General features: G+C 41.0%; 2 protein-coding genes across 8 annotated transcripts in view; one reads left to right on the top strand and one right to left on the bottom strand.

Annotated features, from left to right (window-relative positions):
- CPNE3 (copine 3) overlaps positions 1-12,046 on the top strand; it is a 35,429-nt gene extending 23,383 nt beyond the window's left edge. For 6 of the 7 annotated variants that reach the window (XM_054814892.1, XM_054814896.1, XM_054814893.1 and 3 more), the window contains 7 exons: positions 210-269; positions 1,181-1,314; positions 1,766-1,820; positions 1,922-1,973; positions 2,617-2,750; positions 7,344-7,580; positions 9,011-12,046. In XM_054814892.1, coding sequence (XP_054670867.1) covers positions 210-269; positions 1,181-1,314; positions 1,766-1,820; positions 1,922-1,973; positions 2,617-2,750; positions 7,344-7,580; positions 9,011-9,121 — 783 coding nt within the window. In that variant the 3' untranslated portion in view covers positions 9,122-12,046. The remainder of the gene's footprint in view (positions 1-209; positions 270-1,180; positions 1,315-1,765; positions 1,821-1,921; positions 1,974-2,616; positions 2,751-7,343; positions 7,581-9,010) is intronic. The other variant, XR_008575688.1, reaches the window with a different exon arrangement.
- Positions 12,047-15,473: 3,427 nt separating this feature from the next.
- The window catches only part of CNGB3 (cyclic nucleotide gated channel subunit beta 3), a 67,550-nt gene continuing 61,057 nt past the window's right edge, over positions 15,474-21,966 (bottom strand). Inside the window, exons 16-18 of the mRNA XM_054814891.1 lie at positions 20,689-20,835; positions 16,878-17,058; positions 15,474-15,710 (exon numbers count right to left, since the gene is read on the bottom strand). Of these exons, the coding sequence (XP_054670866.1) occupies positions 15,474-15,710; positions 16,878-17,058; positions 20,689-20,835 (565 nt within the window). The remainder of the gene's footprint in view (positions 15,711-16,877; positions 17,059-20,688; positions 20,836-21,966) is intronic.

Raw genomic sequence — 21,966 nt, 5'->3', positions numbered from 1 at the left:
GCCTGATTCTGATGCATTGTGTGATGGGAAACACTGTAAATATCCTCACTGCAGTGGGTGAGTTGGTGGGATATCTATAATGTAAAAGTAGTGCTTTGGATGGGTGAAGATAACAAATCTGGAACATCAAAAGTTGCTCCAACAATACGTACTGGTTTTCTCCTATTAAAAAAAAAAAGTTAACTTCTATCTTTAACTTCTATTTTTAGATCATAGTAGAATGCACATTCCTTGATTACATCATGGGTGGGTGTCAGCTGAATTTCACAGTAAGTTAAATCATTTTTATAAAGTAGCTTTTGAGTTTTGGAACAAACTGACATATATCATTGATTGCCTGTGCTCTTCATTTGATTATGGTATTTATTTATTTTTTGTTATGTACCATGGAGGAGGGAAGCTATTTTGCCAGAGTCCATCTAGTCTGTTTAGGAAAAATTAATTTTTTTATTCATGGCACAAAGTTCTGAACCTGTAGTTATGTTTGTTAGGAACTAGCTGAGCTGTGTGGATGGAGACCGAGAAATGTGCAGATTTACTTCAAGTTTCCTTTTCATAAGGGTTCTTCCCATCCTGCACCACCCCAACCAAAGATTTTACTTTTGTCCTTGATGGTGGTTTTCAAGACCCTTTGCTTAATGAAAGTAACATACAAAAGCCATCGTATGGGTTTGGACCCTTGAGTTATTTAATTCATGAACCAAATGCAGCACAAATAACAGTAAGATGTCTTTACCTTGGTAATATGCCTCATCACCAAAGCAGAGAAGACTCATTGAGGTCAGAGGAAGAACTATCTCTAGGCTTCTGTGGTGTCTGGCTAGTTGTACTTCTGAGAGGAAAGACGTGTATGGCAAGAAACAAGATGAAATTCATTTAATAGCTATTGAAGAGCTGCTGTGAATGGTAACTGAAAGTAAACAAGGTGAAAACCTGACAGATGAAAGTTGTTTCAGCCCTTCTGAGAGATGCAGAGCTTCTGCTGGTTTTGGAGTGGTGTTCCTTTAAGAGCGTTAATACTTTAAGAAACCTGCATCGAAGTATTATGCCTGTTAGATTTGTAGATGTCCTGTTAACTACTATTTACAACTCTGTTGTGATTTTCACTTTGGCTTTGCCAGAGATAAGTAACCTAATTTTACCTCTAACAGCAATTTGATACAAATATTGCATTTGACAGGTGGGGATAGATTTTACAGGCTCCAATGGAGACCCTCGCTCTCCAGACTCTCTGCATTACCTTAGCCCTAATGGAGTTAATGAATACCTAACAGCCATTTGGTCTGTTGGAATGGTCATTCAAGATTATGATACGTAAGTTTTAGGTTTTTATTTAAATAATTTTTAAAATATGTGTACATTTTTCTGGTAGTTTGTTAAGCCAATGTTGAAGATGCCAACAGATGTATTGGAATAAAACTTCTGAGCGGAGGTGTAGAGCTAAAAAAGACTTCATAATCACTGCAAAATCACATAATCACAAGCAGAAGCTTGTGTTTACAGCAGACAAGCAAGGCTTTTCATCTGTGATGTAAAGAGCAGCATTAATTTAAATAAATGCTTGAATTCTTGCCAATTTGGTGTTAAAGACCAGTTTTGGTCCTAGAAACAATTACAGGGGAACTTCCATTTTATTTTGACTCTTAATGCTTAATAAACAGCATTTTTAATGATCAAAAGCAGCACTGATTAGCTAAACTTACTGAATTGTGACAGCTTTTAAAGGAAGGCACTCACGTCATTTTCTGTTAAATTGCTTTTTTAGAGATAAGATGTTTCCAGCTTTTGGATTTGGTGCACAAATTCCTCCTTCCTTTCAGGTAATGGAATATGTAAATGCACTATATAAGACAACTAAAAGCACTTATTTCAGGAAGAGATTGTATATACAGTCCTGACTATGTCTTTTGTGTATTGACAGGTGTCACATGAGTTCCCATTGAATTTTAACCCATCAAACCCATTCTGTAATGGTAAGTCTGAGAAAGTGACATCAGACCTACAAAATAAAATGTCTAAGAGGAAGGGATAAAAACACTTCAAGGGTGAACTGTGAAGCATGTTGTTCTAATTAAATAATGAGTTCATTCATGTAGCAGGAAACAATTTTATAACTGATTCTTAGCTATTAGAAATCGCATTTGGTCTTCTATAATGATTCATGACAGGAGTGTTTTAACCAGCTAGGGCACAGTACAGGTAAGCTGGGAATGGTTCTCTCGTGTAGTCCAGCCACTTCATTCTACTTTGCTGCTGGTGTGGAGTTGTCTAGTTTGAGTATGATGCTGCTAGTGCCTGTTCAACATGGCCTCCCTGATCACGCTGCTAACTACCACAAGCTGCTAGGCAAAAAGAACTGTTGTAATTGAGTTAGACTCACTTGTGCGTACAGTATTTGGCTTTTCTAGTCACATAAAGCCAAGAGCGTTAAGTGTGTGCGTTAGAGCGTTGGTCAAGCTGAAGGCCTTCATTGTTCACGAATAATTTTTTTTATTGTTGTTAGTTTTAAATCTTTGCATTGTCACTTTAACTGATATCTACAGTGTTTTAGGAAGATTGAGTGCTTCAAAATATTCTAATATGAAAAAATTAATATGATCTATTTGTGTTCTCTAGGAATCCAGGGCATTGTTGACGCATATCGGGCTTGTCTTCCTCAAGTGAGGTTATATGGGCCAACAAATTTTTCTCCAATTATAAACCATGTGGCAAGATTTGCTGCTGCAGCTACACAACAGAAAATGGCATCTGTAAGTTCTTTATGGTAAAGAATAGTAATTTTCTTACTTTTTTTCTTTCCAGTCTAGTTTATGAATACTGTTTTTCTCTCTTAAGCTTGTAAGTGTACTTGTTTTGACAGCTGGCCAGTTACCTTATGAATTGATGTTTGGTAGCCTTGAAACGAGATAAAAGCAAACTGATTTGTCCTCTATAGGCAGATAAATTCACAAGCCCTGGTCCTTATATAAGGGGGACTTGAACCACTCTGGCATCTGTTGGAAGGGCAACACAGCAGAGCACAAGCAATCCAGGAAGTTCCTGGAATGTGTTGATGATCACTTCCTTCTCCAAGTGATAGAGGAGCCCACGAGGAGAGATGCCATGCTGGACCTTGTTCTCACCAATAAGGAGGGCCTGGTAGGGGATGTGAAGCTCAAGGGCAGCCTTGGCTGCAGTGACCACAAAATGGTGGAATTCAGGATCCTCAGGGCAGCGAGGAGGGCGCACAGCAAGCAAGAAGTGCCTGGACTTCAGGAGAGTAGACTTTGGCCTCTTCAGGGATCTGCTTGTAGAATATCATGGGACAAAGCCCTGGAAGGAAGAGGGGCCCAAGACAGCTGGCTAATATTCAAGGGTCACCTCCTCCAAGCTCAGGAGCGATGCGTCCCAACGAAGAGGAAGTCAAGCAAAAACACCAAGAGGCCCCCAGTGGATGAACAAGGAGCTCCTGGACAAAGTCAAACAAAAAAAGGAAGCCTACAGAGAGTGGAAGCAAGAGCAGGTAGCCTGGGAGGAATACAGAGAAACTGTCTGAGCAGCCAGGGAGCAGGTTAGGAAAGCCAAAGCCCTGATAGAATTAAATCTGGCCAGGGATGTTAAGGACAACAAGAAAAGTTTCTATAGGTATGTCAGTGATAAAAGGAGGATGAGGGAAAATGTGGGTCCCCTCCGGAATGAAACAGGTGACCTGGTTACCCAGGATATGGAGAAGGCTGAGGTACTCAATGATTTTTTTGCCTCAGTCTTCACTGGCAAATGCTTGAGCCACACCGCCCAGGTCACAGAAGGCAAAGGCAGGGACTGGGAGAATGAGGAACCACCCACTGTAGGAGAAGATCAGGTTCGAGAATATCTAGGGAACCTGAAGGTGCACAAGTCCATGGGACCTGAAGAGATGCATCTGTGGGTCCTGAGGGAACTGGCGGATGAAGTGGCCAGGCCACTCGCCATCATATTTGACAAGTCCTGGCAGTCCGGTGAAGTTTCCACTCACTGCAAAAAGGGGAAACATAACGCCCATTTTTAAGTAGGGGAAAAAGGAAGACCCGGGGAACTACAGGCCGGTCAGTCTCACCTCCGTGCCTGGCAAGATCATGGAGCAGACCCTCCTGGAGACGATGCTCAGGCACATGGGAAATAAGGAGGTGATTGGTGACAGCCAGCACAGCTTCACTAAGGGCAAATTTGGTGGCCTTCTGTGACAGGGTCATGGTGTTGGTGGATAAGGGAAGGGCAACTGACATCATCTACCTGGACTTGTGCAAGGCATTTGACACTGTCCCGCACGACATCCTTGTCTCTAAATTGGAGAGACATGGATTTGATGGATGGACCACTCGGTGGATAGGGAATTGGCTGCATGGTCGCCCTCAAAGAGTTGTGATCAACGGCTCAGCGTCAAAGTGGAGATCAGTGATAAGTGGTGTTCCTCAGGGGTCAGTACTGGGACAGGCTCTGTTTAACATCTTTGTTGGCGACATGGACAGCGGGATCAAGTGCCCAAGCTGTGTGGTTCAATCAATACACTGGAAGGAAGGGATGATGTCCAGAGGAACCTTGACAGGCTGGAGAGGTGGGCCCATGCAAACCACATGAAGTTCAACAAGGCCAAGTGCAAGGTCCTGCACGTGGGTCGGCGCCATCCCAAGTACCACTACAGGCTGGGCGGGGAATGGATTGAAAGCAGCCCTGAGGAGAAGGACTTGGGGGTATTGATTCATGGGAAGCTCAACATGAGCCAGCAGTGTGCGCTTGCAGCCCAGAAAGCCAGCTGTGTCCTGGGCTGCATCAAAAGAGGTGTGACCAGCAGGTCGAGGGAGGTGATCCTGCCCCCCTACTCTGCTCTTGTGAGACCCCACCTGGAGTACTGCGTCCAGCTCTGGGGGCCCCAACATAAGAAGGACAATGGAGCTGTTGGAGCGAGTCCAGAGGAGGGCCACAAAGCTGATCGGAGGGCTGGAGCACCTCTCCTATGAGGACAGGCTGAGAGAGTCGGTGTTGTTCAGCCTGGAGAAAAGAAGGCTCCGGGGACATCTAATTGTGGCCTTCTAGTACCTGAAAGGGGCCTACAGGAAAGATCTTGAGGGACTGTTTATCAGGCAGTGTAGTGACAGGACAAGGGGGAATGGGTTTAAGCTGAAGGAGGGTCGATTCAGATTAGATCTTAGGAAGAAACTCTCTGCTGTGAGGGTGGTGAGGTACTGGAACAGGTTGCCCAGAGAAGCTGTGGATGCCCCCTCCCTGGAAGTGTTTAAGGCCAGGCTGGATGGAGCTTTGGGCAACCTGGTCTAGTGGAGGGTGTCCCTGCCCATGGCAGGGGGGTTGGAACTAGATGGTCTTTGAGGTCCCTTCCAACCCAAACCATTCTGTGATTCTATGATTTTTGCAGATTGTACGCAACAATTATCTCCTAAATGAACTAAATAAACTCTTCAGAGTCGAAATACCACCTTAAAAATACATGGCACCTTTGTGGTATCTTCTATTCAAATCTCTTGCAGTGCTATACAGTGTTTAAAATCTAATTAAAGCCTTTGCGTATAGGAGAGTGATTTAACCTCAGCTGAGGAACATCAGCTAGACCTTGTTTCACATCAGATAGCTGAGACAGAAAATTAAGGTAGGTAACACAGAAATGGAGGATATAGCTCCTGACGCCTAGGTACCAACATAGATAATTAATTGTCCTTATGGTAAAGCTTTAGGTGCTGTATGTGCCATGCCTTCCTCCCTATTAAATTGTATGTGTGAGTTGTTGACTATATTAAGAAGTAGGAAGTCTGAAGAGCAAGTCTTGAGTATCGAATCATTTAGATAATAATCCATGCAAGTTCAGCAAATCTGTATATATATCCTAAATCATTGATGACAGCAGATACTGGATTCTTAGACGTCATGTAGAATCAGAAAATAAGATTAGCTATTTTTGCATATAAAAGTACTTCTGGAAGCCAATTTGGGAAAGAGCTATGGATTTTTATATGCCAGGAGGTTTATGAAGTTTTGCCTTGGTAGTCTTTCGGTAGTAACTGTCATCAATATATATATTAGGAAAGTAGCAAAATCTCTTGTACTTTTTTTTTTTTATCTGAGAGTGCAATATGCCTGGCAAGAGGTTTATTTTTTCTGCCTGAAAGGATGTATGGAAGAAATTTTGCTGCCTTGCCTTTTAATGCATATCATAGATATTTTGGATTGGATTTTGGTTTTGCAGTTGTTTGGTTTTGTTTTGGGTTTTTTTCCCCCAGTATGGGGGAAGTATAAGAGAGAAATAAATCCAATATGATGTACTAGCATGCATGTGATGTCATAGCCTTCTCAGATCGTGGTTGTTTTGTAGGCATTCTTGCTGGAGTAGGGGAATGGAGTGGTGGGGAGCAATGAGAAAATGTGATACTTGAACACAGGAGACAAGGGGAAACCAATTATTTTGGAGGCAGATAAGGGAAGATGGGAAGCAAGGAACTGAAGAGGAATACTTCTGAGAATATTGGAAGTACCTTTGGAACTTGAATTTGTGCTGCTCAGTAATCGTATGAAACGAACCAAGTGAGAGAAGACCAGAAGTTCAAAAAGTGTTTGATAGTTTCTGAACTCTCTGCTTCTAGCTTGTTCTTGATACTTCAATCCAGAACAGAGACTAAGATGCCAACTTTTAGAAGCCCTGGCAGTATAGTAGAAGCAACTCAAGTGGTACTTGAATAAATTACTGAAGTAGTGCAAGGTGGTCTCAGGTGCCTTGGTAATTAATCATGTTTTCTAGCTGCTTTATTAAGTTAAAGGAATTTGAAAATAAGGATGCTGTTTTTCAGCACAAAAAGATGTGCTTTAATCTATATTTAGGATTTTAGGGGATACAATGAAAACATGAAAGCCTGTTCAACTACCCTTGATACCCCTCTTAACTAAACGAAGCAAAGGGTAGCCTTTCATAAAGGTATCAGTAGACCAGAAGGCAAATAAATACAAGTTTCACAGGTGTTATCTGTCTAAAACCTCAACAAACTGCCTTCTATCCCAGGACAAATACTTGGAGGACAGGTTAACGGTTGGTTTGTGTAGGGATTTTAGAGAAGAGAAAGGCCATACCATTGGGTTTTTGGGAGGTGGCTGTTTAAAGATGACTTATTTTAAAAGATTGATTAATTTATCCTTATAACTTTATTCGGACTGTACAGAGGAAGCCTGACCACAATTTAAATGTTTGATGGTAAAGTTCAGTGAGCGTATTGAACATGCTCAAAATGACAACAATATGTAGTCTGTATATGCCTTTTTTTAAGTGTACATGCTGACATGTTTTCTATTTCTTTGTCATGACACGGTGTTTATTGATTTGACAGCAATACTTTGTACTTCTGATCATAACGGATGGTGTGATAACAGACCTTGATCAAACTCGAACTGCCATAGTTAATGCTTCGAAATTGCCCATGTCCATTATCATTGTTGGTGTTGGAGGAGCAGACTTTGATGCTATGGAGTTTCTCGATGGTGACAACGGCGTTCTTAGGTCCTCATCAGGAGAACCAGCTGTCAGAGACATTGTCCAGTTTGTGCCGTTCAGGAAGTTCCAGAACGTAAGTAATCTTAATGGTATGCTTAATAAATATTGTAGAGGTGTGCTGGGTTTGCTAGGACATCTTATGTATAGTCCTAAGCTTTTGAACTCTGAAGTCTGAGATAAGTCTTTATCAAATGCTAAAAATAAAAAAAAGGACAGAAGACTTCAGCATCTGTACAATTTCCTTTACGTGAGCTGATTCATCCTTAAAAAGACTCCATTTCTAGTCTGAGCACTGCATTTCTGACAAGTTCCTGCAGGGGAATGACCTTTGTAAACCTCCCTCAGTCTTGATTAAAAAAATAGATGTGGTTTTCATATGGGAGGAAAAACTTACTGTGATCTTGTTCTTAGGGAAAAGTGTTTTTTATTGTGGATGCCCACTTGTAAATGTGGGTTAGTCTCAGATTTTAGTGCAGTGTTAAAATTCAAGACTAAATCAGGGACGTCATAATCAGTAGAAATTGTGTGTGGGCACAATAGTGGTGATAGTTTTCATTAAAGCAAATATACCAAAAAAATAGGCGGTGAAAGAATGGAGTCCTGATTTTTTTTTTCTTGCTGTAGAACCCAATAAAATATGCACAGGTTAATATAGTCTGGCCTTTAAATGTTGTATCACTGGAAAAAGTTGATTAAAAAACCCCCACCAAACACCAAAACTTCCTCAGTATGGGGAAGATAAGATCAATATTTTTATTTCCATCCTAGTATGTTCTAATTTTGTTTCTTAATATTAACCCTGTTAATAATACTACTTATTCCTCCTTATTTTGTCTTTGTATTTTTATTTTTGATACAAGTTCTTTGTTTAATCTCAGAGCAACTCAGGCAAACTGAAAGGAGAAAGAGAGCAACATCAATATAGAATATGCTTACTTGAGTAATGCACTTGGATGTAGATTAACTAAGGTCAATATTCAGTATAAAATTATATATTCAAATGCTTTCAGTTTCTAAATAAGGGTTGTTGGTTTTTTTCTGATGGATACTTAGTGTTACAGTAAAGCCAGTATCTCTAGAAGAGCTGCTCTGTGTGGATGGCACTGGGTGCAGAAGGTTGCAGATGATTAGACAAGCCCCTGAAGGGTCACCTTAAGCAGATAGTGGAAGTGTGTTTACATGGCTGAAGTTAGAAGTCTGCACTGTGTGTGGGTGTATTTCATATGACAAAAGTTATCTTCAGGCACGGCAGCCCTGTGCACACCCAGCTCCTGTTACTTCAGTGGAGCAAGGCAGCCAGCTGGTTCCTGGTAATAGGAGCGAGAAGGTAAAGGTGTCAGGGAAGCTTCCATCTGTTCCACAAGGGTGCTGTGTAAAGTCCTCTGTAAAATGTCAGACTTTACATTGGCATAGTAGAGGAGGTGCTTATTAGCTGTCTTAGGATCTCCTTTGACAGTTGGTGGAAACTGAAACTTGGTGGGTTTTTTTTTTTTTTTTCCTAAGTCTCCAAAAGAAGCTCTGGCACAGTGTGTCCTGGCAGAAGTCCCTCAGCAAGTGGTGAACTATTTCAGCACCTACAAACTGCAACCTCCCAAGAATCCTGCTGCAAAGTGAATGGGCTGAGCAGGGGAGCTGAGACTGTGCGTGCTTCGCTTGCTGTATCTACAGACTTTGGTTCTCAAGATACTTCTGTATACGTGTATACACACACCTCTCCATGGTAATGTCTGTTAGCTTTTGCCTGCAAATCACTTTGCCAAGTGTGCCTTTCAAGGGCCAAAATTGTAATTGTGTTAATGTTTGATGTTGATTTGAGAGAGAGGGCTTACATGGGTGCATTTTAATTTGAAAAGTAAGAGTTGGGAAAAAAAAAAAGTTTGAATATGCAGAGAGAAGTGGGAGAATGGCTGCAAGTGGAACAGCTGCCTGTTTGATAAATATTGCCAGTGTGAGTGTTCAGTGACTTTTGTGGAGATCAGCACTGAGGAGTGCGGTTTCTCAGTTTTACACCAGTCAGAAACGAAAAAGAGTGTATATCCCCAGCAAGCAGATAAAAGTTTGTATGTGCTTCAGCGAATTTGGAATACTTGAGGCTTCTGTGTCTACTAAGCCACAAAACCAAAATTTTGTCACAGGAGATGCATAATTAGACAAGTGCCAGAACATAGTGCAAAGGCCCTCCTTGCACGCCTACTTCACATTTGCCACTTCAGTGCCTTTGGCCAATGCCTGGGATTCAGGGCTGTGTGAACATGAGCCAAACAAGTCATTAAAGTATATATTCTTTTATAGTATGCAATCTCTTAAGGTAGTACAGGGATAACTAGAGTGAATCAAGGTAATGTCTCAGAAGAGTACTATTGACCTTTGAGGCTACTACTGTAAAGGCTGTACAGTGTGTTTCAGTGTGTACTGTGCTGGAAAATGGGAACCCCAGATTTTGAGTTGGGAGTTTTGTTTTGGGGTTCTTCTCTGTAAATCAGTCATGACTATTGATTTTTAAAAGGGCTTTTTGTGCAGTGGGAATTCACTTTTCAGTTAAAAAGTTTTGTCTGATTTATTACTGCATATTTTCAAGTTAAGACAGTTCTTGAAAGTGCTACCTAATTTATATTGGCTTTGTCTTAGTTTGATTCATGCTTTTTCATGAGCTCACTAATGAAAAGTGCCTGCAAAAAACCCCCAATCTTCCCTCTTCCTTCCCAGTAGGAGGATCTAAGAAAGTCTCTAACCTCTAATCCTGTAATCATACTGTGTTTCTCTAGGGCAAACAATTTCTGGTTTATTTTCTTGGCTTGAGTTTTTACCATTTACACCAAGTGTAAATCATGTTGTGTTTGCTTAGGGGACAGATGAAGCTTTCTTGTCTCCCAGTTGCATACTGCTTGCTGAGGATCTCTTCTCATCCTGTCAGTGTGTGTAACGTAAGTGGATGTAAAGGTCTCATTTATCACCTCCAAAATGCCCATCTTGAATATAATTTTGCAGTTTCACATTTGAAGTAGTTTCAAGTTAGACATCCAGCTGATCTGATTTTGGATGGTCTAGCTGTAACATGTAAGAACAGAATGGACTAACACCAAATTTAGCATACTTGGGCACTCAAGATTACATCAGGTCATAGTGTATGCGACTTCGTATGTGACTCTCTTTAGTTGCTGGGCAAGTACTGTGTGGTTTATTTTTTTCTTCCATACATGTATAATCCTGTCAAAAATCTGAATTCACATTAACGTTGATGGGTGGAAGATACGTGTATTGAGATTGTCTTGCACAACCTGTAAAACATACCAAATGTTTTGTAGATGGTTGATTAGTTACCAATCATGAATGAATATGTTATTCTCTACTCCATTTTCCTTGGTGGAGGGGGGTCCCAAATAGTTTCAGTAGTGGAATACTCAGAAAGAGGTTTTGTTTCATATTACGCTAAACTCATTCTTCTTTTAAATCAAATTCATGTGTTTGCTTATATAAAAATCTACAGTAATCTTTTTATCAGTGTAGTGCAGATGTGTTACTACTTTATATATAAATTATAATGAAGTGTCATGCCAGATATGCAACACAAAATATTAAGATCAAGGAAGTAGTTATAATGAATCTAAATAGCGCTGCTGCAAATTGACTGTTTCACAGCTACATGCACCATGTACAGAGATAATGGGATGCAGTATTAATGCTTTGTCTGGATTCATTGATGTGGATGGGTACTACTGATAGGAGTACAGGATACTACTGAAGTTGTCTGAGCTGTCTGCCAAAAATATAATGCTGCATCTGAGTTCTGTTACCAATTCTGTTTTAAGTTGCCATGGAAGTGTATTTAAATGCTTTTAAGTATGTTAATAGCTACTATTATACTAAATATCTGCTGCATATAAAATACATAACCCCCTTTGTATTCTATACATAAATTCTGAGTTTCTACAGCAGAGAATTCATTATCTCTTATTGGAAAAGTGCCCCCCCCCCGCCCAGTGTTCCTCAAGCTTAGGGAATTAAATAGTGTATCAACACCACCTACTTCTCAACATGCCCTATTCTGTGTAAAACAAAAGTGTTTCAGACCTGACAGGGACAAGAACCATTTTCCTGGTGTAATTTCTCTTAAAGGTGTACAGCAAAACAGCCTGTTGGAAAATTGGGAAACTTCCAAGTTAGGCTGAAGCAATATTCTGAGTCAAGGGCTGCAGCAGATTGAGACAAGGGAGAGGGGAGTCATTTTGTTGTGTTGCCATTTTTTGTTTATTTTTACATGTAAAAAATGCCTTATTAGGTTGAGGGTGACAAAGCAAAATATCGTCGAAGTTTTGTAAAGTGAATGTGTTTGTAGGTCACTTGCACCACCTTGTGATAAAAGTGATGCATAGCAGTCTTCATAATCAGATGCTTTTTGCCTCTTAATGGTCGTAATATATACATATGTACAGCAGAGAAAAATAACCTGTACCAGAATTTTTTACTTTCCTATGTATTTCAGTTCTGATGAAATTAACTGATTTACAATGCCTATGCATTAAAAACATACTTTCAGTATACTGTTGTACTTCAGTGTTTTCTGTGTATTGATGAATGCTGCTTTTGCAGTTCCTATGATGAGCATTCCACAGGCTGAACAGCTCAGATTCATAACAAGTATTATCAGATGAGAGGAAAAATGCTTTTTCACTCAGTGGTTATGAGTGTGGTGTATATTTCATAAAACATCACGTACAGGCTTTTAGCAACAAGATACTCTGGACTGTTTCAGCAGTGACTGTGTCATGCTCTTTGCCACATTAGAGTTCTCCCATGCATGCTTCTGTCGTGCATGGCGATTTGGTTATTTTTAGTTTTCAGATACGTTGTCCTACTCCACCCTTCAGTTTCTTGACATTCAAGTGTACCTGAGCCTGAGATGCTTTACTGGGAAACTGAGAGATACTAGAGACGTAGCATTGTAGCAGATTGTGATGCCATACAGAACCTTAGTGAGCTTTGATACTGGAAGTTGTGTTTAAGTGCTCCAGGGTAATTCACTCAACTTCGCTGCTGCATTCATCCACAGGGTAGAATTAGTTCCTGAAAGGGTTTAATACATCTTGCAAAGGAGTGGGTCTTGTCCTTTCTTGTGTTGTTCCTTTGGGTGAAAGCCCAATAAATAGTTGAGACTTGGATTCTTGGTCCCTTCCTGCCCCCCATAAAAATGGAGGAATTAAGGGAAAAATACTCCAATAACAGAAAAGTAGGATGTCATAGAATTGTTTGGTTTGGAAAAGACCTTTAAGATTATCAAGTCCAACCATTAAACCATGTCCTTAAGCACCATATCTATGTGTCTTTTAAATTCCTCCAGGGAAGGTGATTCAACCACTCCCCTGGGCAGCCTGGTCCAGTGACTGACACCCCTTTTGGTGAAGAAATTTTTCCTAATATCCAATCTAAACCTCCCCTAGTGCAACTTGAGGCCATTTCCTTTTGTCCTGTCGCTTGTTACTTGGGACAAGAGACCAACACCCCCCTGGATACAACCTCCTTTCAGGTAGTTGTAGAGAGCAATAAGGTCTCCCCTCAGACTCCTTTTCTCCAGGCTGAACAACCCCAGTTCCCTCAGCCGCTCCTCATAAGACTTGCGCTCTAGACGTGGAAAAAAACAGATGGATGTTACTTGTGTGTGGCCATGATCTTCTGCAACTATTGACGTTTCTGCTTTTCCATTCTGGGTCTAAGGAACACAAGAGCTGTGCATAACTAATTTTGCAGACAGAACTGACAAGCTTTCCTGCAATCCTGAGCTGTTAAGAGCTGTAGCAAAGCAGCAACTCATGGGATGCCCTGTTGCTGCAGTGTAATGCTTGCTGCTGCAGTCTCAGCCCTTGCTTTGTAATATGTGTCAGTGGGTGATTGATGATCTTAAAGACGCCAACAGTGAAAATGTTTGAAGTTACTTGACAGCGTTTGTGTAGGCAGAAGGGGATTGGATCTTTTGCAATGAGAAAGCTTTACTTCATACAAAAATGTTAAAATATGGGGGTTTATGTGTTTTTCCCCTTCCATAATGTTTTGACAATGCTCTCTGAATAAAAAGATGTGAGAACCCTATATTGTCATGAATTAATGGATCATTATTATTCACAGAAGGCCTCATTTGTGAAGCACTTCCGCAATCTAATTTTGGGGTTGTATCGAGACGTTCCTGGATGTGGAATAGATGAATAATTCTTTATGATGCATCTTAGCATTTTCTACCTCTGTTATAACACTCTTTTTTCTCACATATCAAGTAACAAATATCATACAAATAAAGGTGGTTCTTCCCATGTAGCAGTTGAACCCTGACCTCACTGCTAATGTGACAACTTTCTTTTTGAGAGATTTTGTTCTCGGTCATGTTAGACGATGCATGGAATATAGAACATAGGGAATTCAGTCATCCAGCTTGGTTTGTTTGCCCCGTCGTCCCCCCCCCCCCCCCCCCCCCCCCCCCCCCCGGCAAAGCTCCCGCTGATTCTGGTAGGGCTGTCGGCTTTGCCTGGGATCAGAGAAGTTCAAAGGCTTTAAAGAACAGGCCTGCAGAATGCATAGCCCACAGGATCATACACAGCCTGGTTAGCTTTGGCATGGAGCCTGCCTTGGTCAGCTGAGGAGCTGCACGGCCTGCCCTTACAAGTTCTTGGCTTGGCCTCTGTGTAATGGCTTTAGTTCCCCGAACTGTTCATTCAGTGGGGACTGAAAATGGATAGGGAGAGAGAGGTGATGCAAACCAACAGAAGAGAAAAAAGTAATTGATAATTAAGCTTAAAACACAGCTTCAGCCTTTTGTTTAATATTGTATCCCTTTCTGTGATGAGCTGATGCAGGTTGGCAGTGTGGGAGCTCCTTGTTACAAAGTTGTAGAGCTGTAGTCCTCTCAGCTCTGGCACTGGTAAGGGGTTTGTTTACTTTAGTTCACAGGTATGATGTAGCTCAGCCCCACAGGGCATGGGGCTCATTTTGCACCATCAGTCACGGTGAACAACTGGAGCATTGGTTGAAGCTATGCACCACAGAGCCAGAAAGCATAAATCCTGCTTTTTATAAATAGCCTTTCTTTTTAAAGTAGCTGGTTTTGATACCAAGATTCTTCAAAAACTTAGCATCAACTGTTTGCTTTTCAGAGGGCATTATTAATGCCCAACCCCTTGAGAAGATGAAACGTATAAATGGGCAGCCCAAAGTTAAAGGTCACCCCTGGGGTGGGGAGCAATACCTAAGTCTTTGCCATATTTATTCACTAAAGACAACTGGAGCAGGTGCTCGTGCTTTCACAAGGCTGGCAATAATTCTGCAGTTTGCTTCCCCATTGTGTATTTTGTGATTTTATCTTTTGACAATGGTTTTGCTTTGTAGCCCTCTGTCCGAAGCTAAAACATCCCAGCACGCAGCGCCGCAGCTTTCTGCGCTGAGCCACCCTCATCACAAAAGCAGGTCGCTGATTAGAAGTATAAGGGGAGGAGAGAGAAGGATCAAGAGAAACATAAGTAACCTCAGTAACAGTAGGGCGGTAAAAAGAAAAAGGATAACTATAGGAAACCAGAAAAGAAAATAGAAAAGAACACATATAAAAATTAAGAGCCAACTGAACAACAAGAACAGCAATAAGAAAGCGAGGATAAACAGTAGAGGGAAGAGGAGAAGCAGGAACAAGACAGAGTAAGAGATAAAGGAGAGCATGGATCAAACAAGAAACAAGTGGTCCTGAAATACAGTCTGAGCTCTAATTCCTATTACATGAGAAGTTCTCTCTTCAGGCTCAAGGTTAAGAGGTAAGTATATAACTAATTTGTCCAGTTGACTCAGGAGAGGAGAGAAAGAAGAGGAGGAGCTGGGGTGGATTTTTCTCTTGAGTACTCTCTACTTTTAATCTTTCGTACCCAAAAGCAAAGTCACGCTAGCCCTCTGAATTCAGCAAGACAACAGATGGGGCCACAGCCCAAAGCACCATCTATTTCTTTGTTTTCTCTTTAACTTCAACTTTAAGGATCTCTCCTTCTTCTGCTCTGGGGGATGGAGACATACTAATGATCAGAGACTCGTTAGTGGTGGTTCTGTGCATAACTGCAGGTGGTTTAGCATCTGCATTTGGCTCTTCCTTTTGTGCAGGGGGTGCAGATGAGGCCGCGGGCTCCACGGGCTGCTTCGCCTCTTGTTCAGGCTTATTCTCTGGTTTAGCCTGAGTTTCCTAGAAACAAGAAGTTACGTGTTTTCCAACGCAGCAGAGGAAATTCAGGAAGTAGTTCTATTCTGTATATGCACTAGAAAGGCACAGCACGGATACTGTGATTAATGTATGCAGCATATGTAAATTTGTATTTAGATGCTGCAAATCAGTTTCTAAATGAAAAATGCAATTTCAGAATCAGAATGTCAACATAAAACCTAGGAAAAGCTTGTGGAGACTGATAGTATCTGCTTCTTATTAATACAGCAGGATGAAACAGGCATGTTTTGGGGCACGCAACCCTTCCTTAGATCTTGCCTTCCTTTATGTACTTACACCAGTATGGAAAGAAAAAGTGTTACGTAAATCTTTACATATTGCCCAGTGCCCCAGTTCCTTGGCCAAGCCTATTTGCTATTAGGTTTACAAATACACATTGAATTGAGCCATGGTTCTGTTCCAATCATAGTGTCGTAGTCATTTGTGTAAGCAAAGTTCTTTATTTAACTGGAAAAAATAAATAAAAACACTGATAGTTCAGCTATAAAGACAGAAAAGAATTCTGCCACCTTTTGGTAAATGTGTAGAACTGAGCAGGTTCTTATTAAAATTTCTCAGAACAGAGTATAATGTGGGAATTATTTTTCATCAACTAAAATAACAATTTTCTCATAAGTGCAATATATTAGAGATTTAATCAGTTTTAGCTGTGTGGGCTAAACTTTAAATTTTGTCTTCAGGATTTGTGACAACCAAAGATCTGACTTTGAATTAGAAAGTTCACCATGTGCTTGAGTCAGCTGGATCAGATTACTGTGTTAGGATTTTTCTGTATTTAGTGTTGTTTACATAAAATTAGAAGATAGATGCCCTTAGGGTCTTTGTAAAGTCTATCTTATCCCTGCTTTCTTTGAGGATTTTTGTTTGCTTGCTTTTTTCCTTGCTTTTCCTTTGCTTTTGTTTTCTCTGCTCTGCATAGAGTCCAGGTCCAGGAAGATTTGAGCCAAATTTTAGAATTAGTGTTTACAGAGATTAGGCACAGTGATTATATCTCAGCTACTGGGAGTTTTTGCCGTTGATTGCAGACAGGCTACGTTTTCATCTACTGTTTGCCCAGGCCCTCCCTTTATCTTTCCTGTTTCCCGCTTCAGCACCTGGAATTATCTACTCGGTTTTCTGTGACATTACCTGAGTGTCTTGTTCTTTCTTCAGCTGCAGCAGCCTAGCAAGGCCTTCTTTTCCTTTGCCTCCAAGCATCGCTTTAAACAACTTTGGAGTTTCCTGTTTCTGCCCAAACAGACTGGCCAAGCCCCGTGGTTGTTGCACTGGTGGTCCTGGAGCAGGTTTCCCCTTCTCCTTCAGCAGCACCCTGGAGACAGAAAGGAATGAGAACATGCGGCAGTGCTGTGAAACCGAGCAAAGTTCCTACAAAGCTAAAATGTCACATTTATGGATGAAAATCTGGTAACTTCTCCAGATTTTTTTTTTTTAATCCTAGGTCCAGTGAGAAGAGCAAAGTTGGAAAGGGTAAGGGTTTTACCCTAGGCTCTGGTAGAGTTGGAGGCTACAGTTCTAACTTGGAGTTAGAATCATAGATTTGTTTAGGTTGGAAAAGACCTTTAAGATCATCAAGTCCAACCGTTAACCTAGCACTGCCAAGTCGAACCACTAAACCATGTCCCTAAGCACCACATCTACACATCTTTTAAATACCTTCAGGGATGGTGACTCAACCATTTCCCTGGGCAGCCTGTTCCAATGCTTGACAACCCTTTTGGTGAAGAAATTTTTCCTAATATCCAGTCTAAACCTCACCTGGTGCAACTTGAGGCCATTTCCTCTTGTCCTTTCTCTAGTTACTTGGGAGAAGAGACCAACACCCCCCTGGATACAACCTCCTTTCAGGTAGTTGTAGAGAGCAATAAGGTCTCCCCTCAGCCTCCTTTTTCTCCAGGCTGAACAGCCCCAGTTCCCTCAGCCACTCCTCATAAGACTTGTGCTCTAGACCCTTCACCAGCTTCGTTGCTCTTCTCTGGACACGCTCCAGCACCTCAATGTCCTTTTTGTAGTGAGGGGCCCAAAACTGAACACAGTACTCGAGGTACGGCCTCACCAGAGCTGAGTACAGAGGGACGATCACTTCCCTAGTCCTGCTGGCCACACTATTCCTGATACAAGCCAGGATGCTGTTGGCCACCTTGGCCACCTGGGCACACTGCTGGCTCATGTTCAGTCGGCTGTCAACCAACACCCCCAGGTCCTTTTCCACCGGGCAGCTTTCCAGCCACTCTTCCCCAAGCCTGTAGCGTTGCATGGGGTTGTTGTGACCCAAGTGCAGGCACTGAGCCTTGTTGAGCCTCATACAGTTGGCCTTGGCCCATCGATCCAGTCTGCCCAGATCACTCTGTAGAGCCTTCTTGCCCTCCAGCAGATCAACACTCCACCCAACTTGGTGTCATCTGCAAAGTTACTGAGGGTGCACTCAATCCCCTCGTTCAGATCATTGCTAAAGATATTAAAGAGAACTGAGTTCTGGGGAACACCACTTGTGACCAGCTGCCAGCTGGATTTAACTCCATTCACCACAACTCTTTGGGTCTGGCCATCCAGCCACTTTTTACCCAGCAAAGAGTACATCCATCCAAGCCACGAGCAGCTAATTGCTTACCTATATTCTGGAGAATAAACAACCGCAAGTTCAAATAATTAAGGTGTCACAAAGCAAATGAGAGTTTTATCAGGTGAGAAGTACTACGGAGGAGGACAGATGCCTCATACCTGAGTTAGAAGTCTATCACCTGGCTTTCTGCATGCAAATTCAGAGAATGTTTAGCACTCAACTTGGAGTCCAGATGATGCTTGTGGAAATAATAGTTTATCAAACTAATTCACCATGGCTCATTTCTCATAGGTCAGGTTAGACAGTGGTACTTATTTTTAGTCTTCTTCAGTAGAAGAAGACACCGTGAAAATATAAAAATTACTGCCAATCATGTAGCAGACTAGATTTTCACACCCTTCCATAGCTGTACTGATTTGCAACCATAACGACACGAAGTGAGAATGAACGATGAGGGTAAAGATTAGATGACAGTTCCAAGATAGATGGAATGAGTGAAAAGCAGAGGGTTCCCATGCTTTCAATTTCTATTAGGTTACTGTTCAGTTTTTCAAGGCAACTTTTCTATCCTTGCAAAAGCCCTGACTTAAGGCTTTTTATGAACAAGGACTATACTTGCAATCTGAAGTACAGTAAATCCCATAATACTATAATTTTCTCCAGCATCTTGTACTTTGTAACTTCGGGAATTTCAGAAGATTTTACTTTTTTTAAGTTTTATTGTCATGTATTTAAAAAGTACACTTCAGCTTGCATGGATTTATTATGTAAAGACCACACAGTGACTATCAGGCAGGTGATAATGGAACTAATTTCTTGCTTAAATGACTCCTTTGAGTTTATTTCAAGGAGCCCGTTAAAAGTGCGGGATGGTGAATGCAATTCTACAGAGAACTCGAACGTAAACCTTCCAGGGCAGAGCAACTGATAACTTGATTCCAAAACTGAACATAACTGCAATCTTTATCAAAACAGTGCACAAATCTCCTGTTGGTGCCTAGTTTTTCTAGAGACATGGCTGACCATACATAGAGCACAGGAGTTTTGGAAGAATTAGTGAATGCCTAGACAGGTGAGCAGAATACATGGCCTCCAGCACAGGGCACGTACTGCACATCTTTAAAATTAAACAGGATATCCTATATCTAGGCTGATATCTAGAGAGGGCTTTGGGGGCCCAAATGGGAGTGCAGATATGAAGGATGGACGATTATTATCCATCTGTCTGGAGGCTACCTTGAAGAAGCAGAATTTAATGGCTTGGCAGGATATGATTAGGGTGGGCAAGAAAGCAGAAGGAAGTGTGAGACAGAGACAGGCATAACAAGTAATGATGATTGTACAACTGTTTAGAAAGAAACTGGAGAAAAGTCAGGAAGGATAAATGCTGGGGACCATCAGTCAGTGGATTTGTTCCACCTTTCTACCTGTTGATGCTGGTTTTGAAAATTGGGCAATGAGCCCATTCTGTGCCTAGGTTCCTTGTTCCTCAGGGATGTGATGATTCTTAAGATACTGTTGTTTGACAGCCAAGGCTGTTGAAACATGCTGAATGCAACCATCTGCTAGCACTTCCCTAAACAAAATGTCACTCCTGTGCTATGTTTAGTCTTCTCTGGTGGAATTTCAAGTCTGGGAGCAACCTTCCAACCTTGGATAGCAATGCAAGGCAACAGCTGAGAACAACAGGAGTGCATAAGTACACTAATGACAAACTGTTTCATGTATTTGGACCTTTTACAAGGTAGCAAGGTCACAATTTTATGGCAAAATGAGACAATATTTTGCCTTTTCAAAGCTGGGGAAATGGTGATCCTAGCAAGCTACAGCCAAAACAAGGTGAAAAGCAGTTTAGGTTTGAAATCCCATTTCAGAATCCTTTTGAACAAAATGCACACCTCTCTAATCCATCTTGTCAAACCTTGCTTTAAATCCACTCCTAACTACTGCTTAAGGTTTTGGAAACACATACGGGTCTGTGGGTGCACTGAAGCATCTCTCTGTAGAATTCATTGTGAGTATTTGGATGCATCTTTGAAAACCTACCTCCTTAACTGACATCTGTCCTACAGTTTCTTTCCTGACTATGTAAAGAGTCCTTGTATGCATCTGTATCTCCTATTTGTTCTGTTACCTTAAATACAATGGGGAAGACAACTACATCCAGGACTTCGTTTTACTTACCACATTTCCACAACCCTTGGAATCCCTGCCAAGACCAGCACTTCCATTAGATACTACCAAGCAAGTCTGACCTCTAAAGACAAACGTGTTTACATCAGTTACTCTTCCAAGAAAGGAATGCAGATCTGTCCACAAGCCACAACTGTCCATTCTGCAGCTAAATAATGTGATTTTAAAACTGCTATTAGGACATACTTCGCTTTCTTCATGAGAAGTTTTTCTGAGTCAGGATAATGCACCAAGATTTCATTGAGTGTTTTCTTGTCCAGAATGAAAAGGTTGGCAAAACCATGAGCCACCACGTTGGCAGTCCTTCGATTTCCTCCACCTGCAGCTAATAGGCTGGAATGAAAATAAATATCATCAGTCACATCGTTACTTGCCCTCGTGAGGAATCTCTTTGCTGGTGATTCTCGATTAAAGTCATCGTAAAGCTCACTTACGTACCCAACTGTTATATCTGATGTTCTGTAAAGTCCCTTTGCAGTTGAGATTAGAAATATCTTCTTGCCTCAGGAAAGCAAATTGTCACTACTGGTCAGGCATATGTCGATGTTAAGGACTGTGAAAAGTCTTGCTAGATAGAGATATTTCTCCCAAGAGACCCCCACTGCAAGGACTGCATTTGTTTTAGTCCTCATGTGAAATTGTCATTTCCTCAATTTTAGTGTTGAAAATGATTTACATCAGAAGTAGAGCAGCACAAGTCTGTTATTATTAAAAGAATTATTTACAATGAATGAATGATTCTCCAAGAATTTTAATTTTCCTGAGTGAATAACTTCTGTGGGACTCTGGTTTTCAGTTTTCTCACATACCACATGTCATGTTTGAATGTTGGCAAGTTGAACGATATGGATTAGGAAGGTCTTTCAAGCTGACAGTTACAAATGTGTCTGCCAGGCAAAGAAGGCTATTTTGCTTTGAAAGTGAGGCATTAGAGCAGTTTAACAAGCAGCAGTCGGCCATAGGAAGGATATCCACATAAAAATTAGATGTTGTACAAATGAAAAATAAAGGTTCATCTTGCATTAAGCAAATTAAATGAAGAGACTTTACTTCTCAGCTGTGGTGATATATAAGAGAAGTTGCATTTTGCTCTTTGTACTAAAACTGCTTTATCACTGTATTGATGGAGATCCAACCTAAAATTTGGCCCTTAGATATTTCCCAGTGAGTTAATATTTTTAGAGAATATTTAGCAATCTCTAAATTTAAAAGTTATTAATAAAGGCTAGTCTGGACCAAATAAAACATGAATTAATACTTATTCAAAATATTAATCAAGGATATAAAAATAATTGTTTTAATATTAGATATATTTATAGAACATATTAATAAATATTAGATCATACAGATAATATATTATATTTGATTTATAAAGGACAGTATGAGACCTCTGCAACTCTGTGTGCAAGGCTATTTTTGTGCGCACAAATGCGTGCACACACACACAGACACACAGACACACAG

This window comes from Grus americana, chromosome 2 (genome assembly GCF_028858705.1).
Source record: "Grus americana isolate bGruAme1 chromosome 2, bGruAme1.mat, whole genome shotgun sequence".
NCBI lineage: Eukaryota > Metazoa > Chordata > Aves > Gruiformes > Gruidae > Grus > Grus americana.
The sequence above is the reverse complement of the archived record's forward strand: the minus strand, read 5'-3'. Positions and strand labels throughout refer to the sequence as shown.